The sequence below is a fragment of the Cucumis sativus genome, chromosome 5, assembly GCF_000004075.3.
Source record: "Cucumis sativus cultivar 9930 chromosome 5, Cucumber_9930_V3, whole genome shotgun sequence".
In the NCBI taxonomy this organism is placed as follows: Eukaryota; Viridiplantae; Streptophyta; class Magnoliopsida; order Cucurbitales; family Cucurbitaceae; genus Cucumis; species Cucumis sativus.
In genome coordinates this window covers 21933864-21949978 of record NC_026659.2, presented here as the reverse complement: position 1 = coordinate 21949978, position 16115 = coordinate 21933864, and the positions used below count along the sequence as shown (strand labels likewise).

The window sequence follows — 16115 nt, the reverse complement described above, 5'->3', positions numbered from 1 at the left end:
TTTTTTAAGCATAACACGTGGAGGAAGCAGAGATGCAAAGAGATAACTATAATTTGCTAATTTCTCTCCCGCCATTGTAGAGAAGATTAACCAAAAATACCGTTGCGTTCTGGCCGCCGACTAAAAATGGCGAAACGGCCGTCCTACACTCTCAACCTCAAATTGAATCCTCCTCCCTCTTCCTCAACCCCTTTAAATACCCTTCATCTTCCTTCCTTCAAACTCATTCTCTGGTCTTGCAGTCTTTCTCTATATTCATTAGAGGATTTCTGCAACCTTCAGAATCCTAAATAAAAATAATTTCCTCTTTCTTCTTTTCTCTCGTTCAGTTCAATCTCCCCATCTCAAATCCCCAACAATGGCCCGTCAATTCGCTCTCCTCGCCCTTCTCTTCTCCGCCGCCGTCGTCGGCATTGTCTCTGCCGCCGAAGCCCCCGCCACCTCCCCCGCCTCCTCCCCCGCCTCCTCCCCTGCTTCCTCCCCCAAGGCCGCTGACGTTGAACCCTCCGATGGCGCAAAAACTCCCGCAGCTGCTCCTTCCAAGTCTCCCGCCGCAGCCGCTGACGCCCCGATCGCTGCCACTCCTTCCGCCGCCGGTGCTCCCAAAGGAGCTGCTTCTGCCCCTTCAGCTAAGGCTGGAGCCCCTGAAGCTGACACCCCTGTTGCCGGTGGCCCTGCTTCTTCCCCTGCTGGCGATGAGTCTTCTTCCACTGTGGCCCCTGCTGGAGCCCCTGAAGCCGATGTGTCATCTCCACCTTCCCCAACTGGACCTGCTGCCGGACCTACAAGCGATGCGGTTGCTGATGCACCAGCTGATTCATCAGCTGATTCACCAGCTGATACACCCTCAGATTCTCCGGCCAATGGTGGTTCTTTGGTGAAAGTGTCTGTTGCGGCCGTTGCTGGGATTTCGGGCATTGTTGGATTGTTTGTGTTCTAAGATTGTAATTTTTCTAAATTTAATGAGATTAATGAGATGGGTTTGAATTGTATTTGAAGAGAGATCAATGGTTCTGTTATTTTATTATTATATGCATTTGATGATTCTCTGAGAATACAAAAGAGGAGATGATCATATGATCATTTTTTTTTTCTTTTAAAAATTCTCTTCACTCTTTGATCCTTCTTTCTCTTTTCTTGATTACTCCTTAAAACTTTTTTCAAACTCATTCAAATCTATCTACCTGCATTCCACTAGAAAACACACATTCTTAATATAAGATTTAAAGAACTTTTTAGTATGTTTTTGTTTTGATACATCAATTTTTTTAAAAAAAATTAATTTATAACTTAGGACTTTATATTATATGATTTTTCTAATTGAATATAATATCTCGCATAAAAGCTAAACGAGCCTCCTTAATTTCTAGCACATTTAAGTTTGAATTGAAAACCATAATATTTAAATATTATATCGTAAAATTATATTTATGCAAACATTAGCTTAAACAAAATTAATTCGTACTTTTTTTTTTTTGTAGAGGAGAAATGTTTGAAAAAACAGGAAATTGAGAGTATCTTTCTACAACAACCTCTATCATTCTCTTTTCCAACATTGGATCCAAAATTAATCAAATTTACTTGTCTCAAATTTGTAGAAAAACTTTAATTGTGTTCATAATTTCAATTTTAAATTATGAAACGAGAGCATATGTCTCAAACGACGTCCTACTTTACTGTGTTAGAGTATTTAGAATTGAACTGTAATACTTTAATATTATGTTATTATTTTGATGTTATGTAGTTAAGGTTAATTTCTTTTGTATTTAACGTTTTTTTTAAACGTTGTTCTACAGTGTGTGAAACCCTAATGGAAGATTTTGTCAGCTCTCTCTACTTCTCTTTTATCTCTCTAACTCTGTACTAGTTTAATTTTCAATGTACTTTTTCTGAAGGTCTTTATCTATAATCTTTCTATACTTTTGTTTGTAACCGAATAGTGCAAACCAATCATAAAATAAACATATGTTATATTCAATCACAAAATTCCATTATAATAATTTGTGCTGCTATACAATAAATATATCTAGAGTTGGTCGCTGTAATGTCCATGAAAAGTACTTCAAAGCAAAAGTAGTGTTAACACACGATTGTATTACTTTAACTCTCAACTGACAGTTTGTATATACATTCAATACAATAAAATAATACTTACAAGTATATCATGAGCCTACTGATATACTTTATTGACCTAATTAATATCTCAGTTATATATTAATTCCAGAAAGGTAATATTTGGATGTTCATATTTATAAGTTCTTAGAGGGGTTAATTAAAATCCTCACACTATATACTTTAGGAGTCAAAAGCAGTTGCAATAATTATATTGGTCCTTTGGTGTGAATCTAAAATCAGAAAATTCTACCATTGATGGCTTTAATCCCTCAAAAGTCACCAAGGGAAAAAAAAGTATGACCTAATTAGTTTTATCTAAAGTGTTTTAAGAAACACATGGAAGGTCTCAAACTTTAATTTGAAAGACACCATTGGTTTTGATAAAATATTAGAATAAGTGTGTTATTGTTTATATTCACTGAAGCGAGGAGTCCATGACTTTGATTTCAAATTGTTTTTATAAATATACTTGAAGCTTAAATTCTTTTTTTTTAAAAAAAAATTTATGAGTGGTACAAATGCATTAGAATTTTAGAATTAGAGAAAGATTATTATTTATTTGTGATTGTAACCATTCACTCTAGTTAAACTCTCCTTTCTAGTTTGAGTGGTTGTTCAAAAGCTTTTATAGAGTATGCTTAATAATTGGAATCATCATCAAGGGATTTATTCTATGTGATTGTAACAATTTTACACCTAATGGATTTATTTCTATAGTGAGTTGAAATTTGAAAATCTTCATATAAAGTTTTGTGTTTCTTTTTTTGTTGCTTACTTTTAGTCTCTATATTTAAAATCGCATCTTCAACAATTCTTGCGTTTTTCAGTTTGGTAGAGACAAAATATATAATAAAACAGTTCATATGTTAAAATTCACATCCAATCGTTACTATGAGATCGTTCTCGCCATAATAGCACAAAATAACAATGTGAACCTATCAACTATATATATATTGCGACGATGACTCGAGAGGAAGACACGATAGAAAAAGGAAGCAAAAAGGAAAAAGTCAAAGTGAATTGACTTAAGTGTGGTTTGAAGATTGAAGAGAGAGGGTTCAAAAAACCTGAAATTACGATAATGTTAGAGACCCCACAAATGTAATTTATGGTACAATCACGCCTCTACTATCGGCTTTATATTTCTATATAAATCACTTATATCAATCCCCATTTTCCCTAAAACCAATTTTTCAATCTTTCTTTTTTCTTTTGTTTAATTTTGAACTCTCCAATGGCGGCTTCTTCTTCTTCTTCTTCTTCCCTTTACTTTTTGTTGCTTCTTTTATCTCTTTCTTTCTTCTTGTCTATGACTGCTCCACTACCTTCCAATTCCTCCTTACCTTTTGTTCATCAACATCCTCATCTCGTCGTTGAAGAAGTTCAAAGGTATATATATACATTTTTGTTATGTACATTGGTTCTCATACATATTAAATATACTCTTGTTTTAGTTCTTGTACTTCTAAATCATTTAACTTTCGGTCATGCATGCATTTTTAAAAACAAATCTTTTATGTAACAAAGTTTTAGGGTTAAACTTGGCTCACTTGTGAAAATAAATTTATATGGGAAGAGCAGTTGTTATGATGAGTAAAATTTTAATTTGTGTTATTATTTTGTAGATCCAATTAAAATAAACCTTTTTTTAAAAGAATAAAACATGACAAGTAGACACCTTAAAAGGTGGGAATGTAATGTGACAAAGGAACAAACATTGAAAGTTTACTATTTTAAAGAATGAGCACCTAGCTAACATAGAACCAAACCAAAACTGTATTCAAAATTTTGGGGAAAATACTTCTTAGTGTATCTATGTTTTGATATACATTTGGCAATTGTATTAGTTATTATTTCTGGTTGTAAAATAAATTTGTGGTTACTGATGGCGGCACGCAGGAGCATAAATGGATCAAGAAGAAACTTGGGGTATTTATCATGTGGAACAGGAAACCCAATAGACGATTGTTGGAGATGCGATTCCAATTGGGAAACAAACCGTAAACGCTTAGCCGATTGCGCCATCGGCTTCGGCAAAAACGCAATCGGCGGCAAAAACGGCCGTTTCTACGTAGTCACTGACTCCGGGAACGACGACCCACTTAACCCCCGTCCGGGCACCCTCCGCCACGCCGTCATCCAAAACGAACCCTTATGGATCATCTTCAAGCGCGACATGGTAATCAAACTCGCCCAAGAGCTGGTCATGAACTCCTTCAAAACCATCGACGGACGTGGCGCCAGCGTCCACCTGGCAGGTGGCCCTTGTATTAAAATCCACTACGCGACGAATATAATCATCCACGGCATCCATATTCACGATTGCAAGAGAGGTGGGAATGCTAACATACGAGACTCCCCACAGCATGCTGGCTGGTGGACTGCATCTGACGGTGATGGTGTCTCCATTTTAGGTGGTAAACAAATCTGGATCGATCATTGCTCTTTGTCTAATTGTAATGATGGGTTGATTGACGCCATTCATGGATCAACGGCTATTACTATATCCAATAACTATATGACACATCATGATAAGGTTATGTTATTGGGACATAGTGATTCTTTCACCCAAGATAAAAACATGCAAGTTACTATTGCTTTTAACCATTTTGGTGAAGGACTTGTCCAACGAATGCCAAGGTAAATTTCATATATCCCTTTTCATCATCTCTACAATATTACTTTAATTTCATTCTTAATTAAAAACAAATTTAAACCTATATGCTATATGTGTAGATGTAGACATGGATATTTCCATGTAGTGAACAACGATTACACTCATTGGGAAATGTATGCCATCGGAGGGAGTGCTTCACCCACGATATACAGCCAAGGCAATAGATTCGTGGCGCCTTATAATCGGTTTCGAAAGGAGGTAACAAAGCACGAGGACGCACCCGAGAGCGAGTGGCGCCATTGGAACTGGCGTTCTGAGGGTGACTTGTTGTTGAATGGCGCCTATTTTCGCCAATCAGGCGCTGGTGCCTCCTCTAGCTATGCACGAGCTTATAGTCTCAGCGCTAGACCCTCATCTCTTGTTGGGGATATCACTATCACTGCAGGTGCTCTCAATTGCCGCAGGGGCTCTCGTTGCTAACTGATCTAGCGTGACTCTAGCTTAATAATTATTTAGTATATCCTTTATATTTTATATCAAGAAGAAAAAAATAGAATACATCTCAATATATATAATTAATTATATGAAGAAAGATGTGATGTTAAGTTTATTTTGGTTCCAACATTTTGAGTTTTTGCAAAGTGAAACGTAAGATTTTGGTTGAACTCGGGATGTTTGTGAATGTGAAAGCTAATGGCAGAAAGTGAGGAATATAATTATATGTTGGTTTTGTGTTTTGTTTTTTACCTTTTTCTTCTCTTTCTTTTTTGGTTCATAAACAACTCTTTCTCCTCGTGAGGATATTAATTATAACAATAATTTGAACTCAAATAACAATTAATAATAATTTATATTTGTTATTAATAAAAGTTAACAACAATTTGAATAACTCAAACAACAAAATCTTTCAGACGAGAGCATGGGAATAATGCATTCCTTTGATCCTGTTCCGTTCCTGCCTCCATTATATTGTATTTCTTTATTTAGTATTGTCATGTAAGATTATGTTATTCTTATTATTACATAAATAATACATTTAAATTTTAAATCTGATTGTTTATTTGCCAAGATAATGAGTATGTTTGAATTTAGATTATATAAGTAAATAATTTGATTTATGTTTATTTCTTTCTACTAAAAAGTTGATTAATTTCTTCTTTAACTTAAAATTTAACTAATTTATCCTTAAATGTAAATAAACGATTCAACGATAGACTTAGTTATATAATTAAGATTTTCTTATCTCGATAATTTATATTAATTGATTTAAAAAAATGATAAAATACTTTTTATGGAAAACTAATCCCTGTGAATTCCTCATGGGGAATCTCCGCCCGAATCCCCGTAGAGAATTTTATAGGAATGGGGAATGAGATGAGACCGGGATTGTCATATAAAACTAGATTTTCAAAGAAAAAAAAACGTGGAAGTCTCACCTAAACAACCTAATGGAAGTGTTAAAAATGTTAAGAGTCCCACATTGGAAAAACTAAAGTGACACACTCCATATAAGATAAATAAGCTACTTTTCTTATTATTAATTGGTTTTAAGATAGAACCTTATACTAGCTATTAGACCATTAAACCTAAAAAAAAAAGGATTATCAACACAACACTTTCTCTATCATTGTAATTGAACCTGAAACCTCTTGTTTACTTTTTTGAACATACAGTGCCAGTTGAGCTAAACTCATGTTTGCAAATAGTTCAAATCTTTAGTTCAAATCTTTACATTCAATTGTACTAAAGAGAAAAAAAAAGTTCAACTAACATAACTTATTAGTAATCGATATAAGTAATGAATCACTATACGGCATAGTTAAAGTTGTATTAGAGATGTAGAAGGGAAATGAACAAATTAATTATTAGAAAAAGGTTAAATATAATATTTATTTATTTTTGGAATAGAGCTAATTAGAAGCATATTTAGGTTAAGCAATTGAGTTATAATAGGTTGAAGCTTCACCCATCCATGTTAATAGCCCAACTTTTTAGAGGTTATTTAATAATTACAATTTTGATTTAAATGACAAATTGTTGAACTGTTTATAAATATAACAAAATTTCATAATTTATTTATATCTATCAGCATCTAGCAGTAGTGGTAGATGATAGCAATAATCTCTTTGTAATATTTTGCTATATTTAAAAACAAGTACCATACAAAAACATGGTTTCATTCGATAAGTCAAGTTATGTTGGCAGTAGTACTTTTTGTTTTTGTTTTGTAATAAGAAAAATTTAAAAGTGGATAAGAGGAAGCAACTCAAGTCAACACAATATAATTGGTAATTTTCATATATCCATAGTAGGGAAAACAAAAAGTATGATCAGTTGAGTAAAGATGAAATGATGTATTTGAAGAAGAATTTTTGTGCAACTTTAGCCTTTTCTATTTCAAAGAAAGACAAGAAACACACAACATGTATCCTCAACTTCTCATCCCAACTTTGTTAATCCCATTTCTTACGTATTAAAATTAAAAGGATATGCATCCCTACACACCACCATAGTTTACCGATCACTAATTACAATAACCAACTTTAACACATCGCCTCTAAAAATTTAGAAATCAATTATGTTTGAACTAAAGTAGAATAAATATTTGAACTAAAATAGAAGGAAGAAACTAGCCTGGGAACATGGATCTCTATATTTATAAATGGACAATGTAAGTGTATCTAATCATATTATACCACATGACCATTAAACTTGAACCTTGAACCTAGGTTAGCTTGAGTTTATTTTAATACATTGGATCCAATTTAAACTAAAAGTCTATTTAAAATATATTGAATATAACTTTTGGGTTTAAATTTATTTAATATTTATTTAATAGAAATGTATTAAAATAATTATTAAAGTAAGTCTAAGCATAAAAGTTATATATGTTCGATATCGAACAAGCCCAAACTTATACAAGGTCTCGCAAAAATCTATAATCTATAAATAGGGAAGGTCACCCATCATTTGAACAATCTAGATATAAGAAAGTATGAAGATTAATGTAAACATTTAGATTTCAAAATATTAAAATATTGAATCTCTTCTTCAAACAATTGAACATCTCTTATCGAACAAAATTGATTGTCTCTTCACCGTCGACTTCAATAAATTGGGTTGTTTCTTTTCCATTTACAAACCAAAGACTTAAGTCCAAAAGTTGCTTATTAAAAAAACTCAAATTCAAAGACCAATCCTCGAGATCATCAAGTACTCCAAAGACCAAACTTCGAATGAGATTGTAAAGATTATTAAGGATTAAAATTGATGTATTCAAGAGAAACTAGCGTATGATAAAAATTAGAAACTATAACACTTAAACTACAAATAAATGAGAAATCAAATTTAGTTTGTGGAGATCTCTAGTATTTGTACTACTTTTGCCAAGCATATTATTTTCGAATAAAATTATTGTTATTTCTATGTGTGTAAATAATAAAAGCAAAGAAGAGGTGTATTTATAAATTGATTTTTTAAAGCGTTTATAAAGAAAAAGAAAAGTACAAACATTTAAAATGTGAATCAAATTGAATCGTATGGATATATTGTGGATAATGAAATCGAAAACCGAATATATATATATATATATATATATAAATGGTTTTGGAAAAGTAGATAATTGAAATTATGTAAGAAGCATGATAGAGAAGGGGGACATAGATGTAAAAAAATGTTTTGGACGTACATAGATAGAGTATAGATTTATGATTGTAAATTTGTAAATAGTGATGAAATATTTATAGTATTTAATGAGAATGAATGAGAAGTTAGAAGAGAGAGAGGGAAAAGGGGTAATGTATGGAAGTGAAGTGAAGTGAGAGGGAGAGGAAGCATCTTGTGAACACTATTATTACTCCAAAAACAGCCTCAAATATTGATTGTCTTCACAAAATAATAATACTAATAATTGTAATTCAAATTACTAAAACACCCCCACATTCTATCCACAGCGAAATCTGGATAACAATACAAAATCCACTCTCTCACCCAATCTTCTACATCCACCTGTCAATAAACCAAACACGTCACATCATCTTTTAATATCACATAGCTGACTCAATCGGGTTTCTCTTTCACTTTTTCCCTCAACTGGGTCCCCTCCCCTTCCCTTTTTCTCTTTTTTCTTTTCTACAAAATTTCCCTTTCTTCTTTATTTATTTATTTATTAAATATACTATTTAACTTCCTTAATCTATTTAATTTTCACATTTCTTTATATTTTAATCACATTCTATAATTATTCATACTTTACATTTCTTCTACTTATCCATGGCTAAATCAAACCACCAAACATATTTAAAATTTTAATTTCATATCATTATTGTTTAGAGTTTGAGCAAGATTTATTTAAATAAAATATAAAGGGTCAACTTTAGAACTATAAATTGAAATATTTTCTCATTATATTTTTCCTCTATTTTCATAGAGTAAAATTTTTGTCCATGTCTTCTTTGAACAACCAAAAGAAATGTGCAGGAACGACTCATTAATCAAACACCCAATTCGTAAATCTCGAACCAAAACCAGACGACCCAAATTCCTCAGTCTTCGATTACAGTTAACTTCTCCCAAATCACCACCGATGATCCACCACCCACCACTGCCACCGCCACCTCCTCCGCCTCAGAAACAGCTAACTCTGTTTCCCCTGCATCCGGAGAATCTACAAGTAGAAGACAGAGAAGACGACGTCGCCTTCATCTTCGAAAACGACGATGTCGTAAGTAGCAGCTGCTGCAGCTTACAAAGCTTTCTCCCATGTTACCAAAACGAGATGTCATCGGAGGAAGAGTCTCGGAATTTGGTGGAGGAGGCAGAGCTTGTACGGACGGCGATGAGGAACAGAGAAAGGGAAACGGGGGTGGAGGAGAAATGGGTTTGTTATTCGGAAGTGGTGGAGAAGAAGGAGGAGGAAGTGACGAGTACGGCGGCGGATGAGTGGGTTAAGAAGGTTAAGATGATGAAGAAGAAGAAGAAGAAGAAGAAGATTAAGATGGAGATGATTGGGAAACAGTTATGGTTGAAGCTTGATTATGAAGGGATATTGAACGCTTGGCCTGATAAAGCTCCTCTGTTCATCAATGGAGAATCACCTCAGACCGTTCCTGATCTTCATGATGATCCATATCTCTGCTCTGATTCTCTTCTTAGTGTAAGATCTCTTCTCTTCTTTTCCCATTTATTAGCTTAATGTTTGATAATGTAATACATAAAATTAGAGTCTATAGATTTAGATTTAGTTTAGAAAAGTGTATTTCCTGTCTATTAATCATTCTAAATTACTTTAATGTTTAGTTTTAGACTTTCAAAACCTAACTTTCATCCACTCTTTTTAATCATTTCAAACTCCCTTCTAAACATTTTCACAAAAATCATTCAATTCAGCTTGATTTTGAAATGATTAATATCCTTTTGAAATATGATCTTAGAAATTTCAAAAACACTATCAATATATTAGTATCTCTCATTGATTAAAAGCACTTTTGTATACTTTCACATTGTCATTAGACACCAGAACTATATTCATAAATCATAATCATCACAAACAAGTAAAGTAATTTATTTTAATGATTTCAAACTAACTTCTAAATATACTTGTTAATAGTTAAGAGAGACACGAATTTGTGTGTCTTACGTGAACACTCTTATAATCTATATAAGCAATTTTAGGAGAGTGATATACCAGAATAAGTTCTTTTTCTGAAAAGCAATGTTTATTTAAAAATTTTATAAGTATTTAAACCCTATTTTCTTATGATTTCATTTCGACCGTTTCAAATTCATCTTTTAACATGGGTACTAATTGTCACACATTGAATTTTGTAAATCAAATAAATCAAAACCAAAAAGCAGATAAGAGAAAAAAAAAAGAGTTAGAAATATAAGCTTTTTGTATTCTAATCATAGTTTTGGTATTCAGAGAGGGAAGTGAATTCAGTGTTTGGGCTATGAGGTGCAGTCCAATCCTATAAATACCAATACTTGTGGGGACAAAAAGGATATACTTCAAATTTAAAAGGGGTAGATGTGAAAACTAATTTATCAGCTTTCCAAAAGTAGAAAATAGTTTTTCATTCATATACATACCTTTCTGAATTCCTTGATTTTAAAGCTTATTTGATACTTTTTTTTTGTTTTTTAAATTTTGTTTCAATATCTTTCATGACATATCCTTTTCTATATATATATAAATATATGTTTTGTTTTATGGCTACATTGTTTTTGTTACTATTTTAAAAATAATACAAAAAAAACCTATAACAAGATTATTAAATAAATCTTTAATATTTGAATAAATCTATTGAGGGACTAAACTAATGAGAGTAAGAGGAAAATTAAACAATTGAAAATATAGAAAGTAAAATGAAACAAACATTGAAATATGAGAACCAAAATGATAACTTTTTTTAAAGATTAAATGTTATATATGAACAAGTATGTATATAGGAATGATATAGAAGCAGAATGTTATATGTTATATTGAATTGAAGATTATATTTGTGTTTGTATACAGAGAAATGTGATGGATGGAATAGGAAGTGAAGGGCATAATAGCAGTAACAATACTAATAACAATAGCAGCAGTAATGTGTGGAAAGTCCCAGAAATTGGAATAATGAAGAAAGAAGAATTGATATTAGAAGGAAAAGAAGGATGGAAAATGGGCCAGAGAGAGGCGAGTGTTTTGAGATACAAAGAAAAAAGGCAAAGCCGTCTTTTCTCCAAACGTATTCGCTATGAAGTCAGAAAACTCAATGCTGAAAAGCGTCCCAGAATGAAGGTATACTCCCACCCCTTTCATTACAATTTTCATTTTACTAATTCATTTTATCGTTTCATTACAATATTAGTAGATATAATACAACCTAAAAGAATTTGTAAATAAAATACATTTTAGATTTAACTCTCACAATCTGTAAATGTGTATATTGTTTTAGAAGTCTACCGCTCATACGTACATCTTGTCATATTTACAATTCTTTGTAAAGTTATTGTTCACTTAGGACGTGTTTTATGAGTTATATTGAAGTGGGTATGTATGGTAATGCAGTCCAAAACTAACTTTTAGATTTGATTTGTAAAATTCATTTCCATTTTATCTTTAACTACTCACTCGTATCAACGATACTCTCTAATCTAAATTGTTGGCTGTAAAAGCACTCTTTATTATAATTACATTGTGAAATTGAATAGAATAATTTGGTTTGAATTGAGTTTGATGTTGGTTTTGCAGGGTCGTTTTGTGAAAAGAAGTTGAGAAAGTGAAGAAACATATCATTTTGGACATAAAGGGCATTCCAGGAAATGCAGCAATGTAGTGTTCTCTTTTCTTCTTTTAAAATAATTTCATTGTTTTTTTTTTCTCTCTACTTTCATAGATAATATGTTGTAATAATAAAATATGATAAATGTTAAATAAAAAACATTGGTTTAGGGAAAAAAAAAAACCTTCATACTTGTCCATTAACAAGTAATGAAATGAGTATTGAGTAATGAGTGGTGTGTCAATCATCACATTATGTGGTTTCCAATCCCATTAACATTCAAAATATTAGACATGAACTAATATATTAACGATGTCATAAAATTATTAATTATAAAATGTGATATGTTGTTTACACAAATTTAATTAAAAGTATTGTTCGTGAGATTGAACTTGAGTTTACAAAGGTTATAGACATTAAGAGTGGATGAACTTTAGACCCAACAAATTGTATTTGGGCTTGATTGAATATTGTGTCAAGTTATTGAATGAGTTTATTTTTAGACTCAATGAAACATGTGCCCAAATATCATTACCTCTAATTAGATCAAATTAGTTAAATTTTTGAACCATGATATTTTATAAATCTAAATATTTGTGTGATAAAAAATAATAGTGCAAAACAATAAACAAAATTTTAGATAATAAATATTTATTTTAAGAAGTAAATAATTAGGACTATAATAATTTGTAGAGACTATATTAAGTGAAACTATAATAATTTCGCTACATTTGTATTTTTTAATAAACTATGGATGAATTTGTAATGAATGGAATGTAGTTTTATGATTAATTTAGTAATTTAGGGTAAAGTAGGAGTTTAGGAAGTTTGATGAGAAGCAATTTAGAAAAATAGGGAAAAGTAGTTTTATGATTAATTTGTCATATGTTGCGTTGACAAATTAATCGTTTTTCAAAATGTTGTAAAAATCATATGTTTGCCAACGTCGTATTTGTCGACATAAGTAATTTACAGTTTTATATATAAATCGTAATTGCCAAATATGTAATTTTTTTTTCGAGAGTACCTAATTATGCATGAACAATAATTAATCGACAATCAAATCAAGTGAGGAACAAATATAACAAAAATAAGCTTTTATTATAAAAATAAGACTAATATTCAATTCAACATATAACATTAGTAAGACGTATACATTTGATGATCTTTAAGTTTTCACAAATCTCACATACATCATTTCCTGATGGTTACGTTATCTCGAACTGCAAAATGTTTAATTAAAAAAAAAATTCAACACTTTTGTGTACAACCCGTGCTACCACTACTACATTATTTTTAGTGTTAACTATTAAATTGTTTGGTTCGAAATTGGGTGAGAATTTTGTGCAACCAATTATATCTAGCCATAGGTGTTCTTGTGTGGTACATGCTACCATAGAATTATGCTGATGAAGATTAAATTTGTCTTACACCGACGATTAATTTGATGAAGAAATTTGTAGATTTTGTTTTGACGGTCCAGTTGTTGTTTTTTTTTTATCGACATATGGTCGAAGATTCTTGCAGCAACGTCCAATCACTAACATAATTGAAATACATAACTTTATTTGGATTTGACATTACAAATAATCGATTGAAACATAATTAGTTCGAGAGTTGCTTAGTATATCATTATATATATCATACTTGCATTTTCTTGGACTAGTTCGTTAGTTAGGTTGAATTTGTTCACCGTTAATTAGGTATTCTTGACAAAAGGTTTCAAACTGAATTCACACTTTTGACAATTTATCTCTTTACTTGATACATTAAGTCTCACATGATAGTTTTTGAGCAAATCGAAAGACGTAAAATAATACAATTAATTATTAAAGTTCAAAGTTCAAATTGAAAAATGTTATTATGAATAAATACATCTCTAACATTTATATGTGTCTATTCATGCAACACTGATCATTACATTTTTTTTTTGTTTGAATAAAGAGAATAATGTAATAAAAAAAAAAGGGTAAAATGAAACTTGTGAGAGGTGCATTTCTTTAGAATCAATCTTTGTTTGGATACAAAATCAACAAACATAATGACTGAGATCATAAGCATCATCATCATCATATTACACATAAGAATCCATATATATAAATGGATGCCCTCAAAATTTGCTCAAACAGTCTTACAAAAACATTATATATTCAAACCACCAAAATTCTAACAAAACAACAAATTAAGGCCTTTCAATTAAAGGACTGACAATAATTTTGGCACATAATTGTTTTTCTTCTTAGGGTTAGTGGGTATCTAAAAAGTAAACAATGTGTTTGTTTTTTTTTTTTTGTTTTTTTCCATTTTTTTGTGGGATTAATTAGTAGTAATATTAATTAATTATGAGATTTTAATATAATAAAAATATTATACACTAATTGGTTGGGTTGTTGCTAAAGCATGAAGCTTCCTTTCCTTGATAGCTGGATCTTGAAGTAGAAGAACTTTGTGTTTGTGTCCAACCCCCACCATGTGTAGATATTCACAATCATCTCTCTCTTTCCCTTTGAATAATAATCTTTGTTCTTTTGCTTCTAAACCAGTCACCATTGATAGAATCATCTTCAATTCCCCTACAAAAAACACACACACATAACCAAATTAAATTCATTACTTTTTAATCAAACCCTTAAGAACCCTACATGAACAAAATAAATCCCAATATGCCTTGGTTTGCAATTATACATATTTTCCTACAACTTCTCCAATAAAATTTTATATATATAAAAAAGTTGAAATTTGTTTTTTTATTTTTTATTTTTGTCTTTTTTACTATTTCTAAAATAAAATTAATAATGTATGAGATTATATACAACTTAATTGCTTTCGACTGTTATTCTTTAATAAATAAAATGACATCGTTAAAAAATTTACAAATTCATTGAGAATGTATACAATAAACGAAATTTGATGTACAACCAAAGTGATGTATAAAGATTTAAACTTTTAGCTTTAGAGAAGTGTGTTTCTAAATTATTCAATTTCTTTTAAAGTTATCTTAAACACGATTAACTTTTTCAATAACGTTCTTAAAAGGATCGTGCAAACGTTTTTTGGAAAATAAAAAGTCTTCACCAAATTTGGAAAATTGAAGAAAGAAAAACCCAATTGTAAGGTTAAAAAAGAGAACGAAAACATACCAAAAGTAGAGGTGGGTTGAACAGAAATGTCATGAAATTGAGAGACAGTTGAAACTCTAATAGTGATTGTTTCATCTTCTCCGGGCAAAGTGGATTGGCCGGCGATTTCTCTCCTCTGCACAAGCATACCACCTGGGCGGAGCTCCCATTTAATTTCGGTCAAGGCGGCGGAGGAGGAGTCCTTGTGGTGGTCATCGGCAACTTTGATCTTGTTATTACAGCTGGTGACAAAGCTTGTAATTCCAAATTTGAAAGTGGAGCTTCGGCAGAATCTCTTTGACCTAAGCTTCATCATCATCTTTTAACTTTGGAGATAAAATTTTCAGTTTGTTTCAAAAAATGGTGATGGGTTTGGGGATTTATATAATGGTGGAGATTAAACATATGTAGGGACAAATTTGGGAAGAAGCTGCAAATACAATTAATAATAATAATAATAATAAAAGAGAGAAATAGAGAGACAAAATTTATTAAATTATATCATTATTTAATTATGGTCTCCATCATTTGTGTTTTCTTTCATCTTTTATTTTATCTTCCAAATTTTATTTTTTATTTTTATTGTTACTTCTGTTATATTCATAAATGTTTTAGTTTTATACCAATGTTATATTTATAAATATTTTAGTTTATTTTGTTATCTTTAAAACTAACTTTTCTATCTTTAATTTGTAGTCTTGGTTGAAAGTATTCAGTAAAAGTAGTCAATATTTGTTTTCTATTTCTTTTCCTTTTTTGAGAAAAAAAGTATCTGATTTTCAAGTTTTTTTTTTCTTTCTAGTTTTCTTGTTTATAAAAGAATAAATGATTCAAAATATACATTTTACTCTGTGTTTTTAAGAATGAGTTTAAATGACCATAATTGAATGAAATTTTATATTAGGAAAATAATTTTTAGACAAAAAAAAAGAGAAAAAAAAAACAGAATGTTAAAAAAGTTTGATTCCGTATATTTTAAAATTTTATAGAGGATTT

At 30.9% G+C, this 16115-nt stretch overlaps 4 protein-coding genes across 4 annotated transcripts; 3 read left to right on the top strand and 1 right to left on the bottom strand.

Annotated features, from left to right (window-relative positions):
- Positions 1–358: 358 nt before the first annotated feature.
- LOC105435690 (lysine-rich arabinogalactan protein 17) lies at positions 359–940 on the top strand. The gene has a single exon (XM_031885891.1). The coding sequence runs from the start codon at positions 359–361 to the stop codon at positions 938–940; it is 582 nt and encodes a 193-aa protein (XP_031741751.1).
- A 2362-nt stretch (positions 941–3302) lies between these two features.
- LOC101217834 (pectate lyase) lies at positions 3303–5478 on the top strand. Its single transcript, XM_004142725.3, has 3 exons — positions 3303–3504; positions 4015–4755; positions 4852–5478. Exons 1-3 carry the CDS (start codon positions 3350–3352, stop codon positions 5210–5212), a joined length of 1257 nt encoding a protein of 418 aa, XP_004142773.1. The 5' UTR covers positions 3303–3349; the 3' UTR covers positions 5213–5478.
- A 3657-nt stretch (positions 5479–9135) lies between these two features.
- LOC101217596 (zinc finger protein CONSTANS-LIKE 6) lies at positions 9136–12313 on the top strand. The gene is made up of 3 exons (XM_004142724.3): positions 9136–9887; positions 11250–11516; positions 11970–12313. The coding sequence occupies exons 1-3, from the start codon at positions 9204–9206 to the stop codon at positions 11991–11993; spliced, it is 975 nt and encodes a 324-aa protein (XP_004142772.2). The 5' UTR covers positions 9136–9203; the 3' UTR covers positions 11994–12313.
- Positions 12314–13970: 1657 nt separating this feature from the next.
- LOC101217364 (BAG family molecular chaperone regulator 2) lies at positions 13971–15488 on the bottom strand. Its single transcript, XM_004142723.3, has 2 exons — positions 15141–15488; positions 13971–14573 (listed from the first exon to the last, which is right to left on the bottom strand). The coding sequence occupies exons 1-2, from the start codon at positions 15436–15438 to the stop codon at positions 14368–14370; spliced, it is 504 nt and encodes a 167-aa protein (XP_004142771.1). The 5' UTR covers positions 15439–15488; the 3' UTR covers positions 13971–14367.
- Positions 15489–16115: the final 627 nt, after the last annotated feature.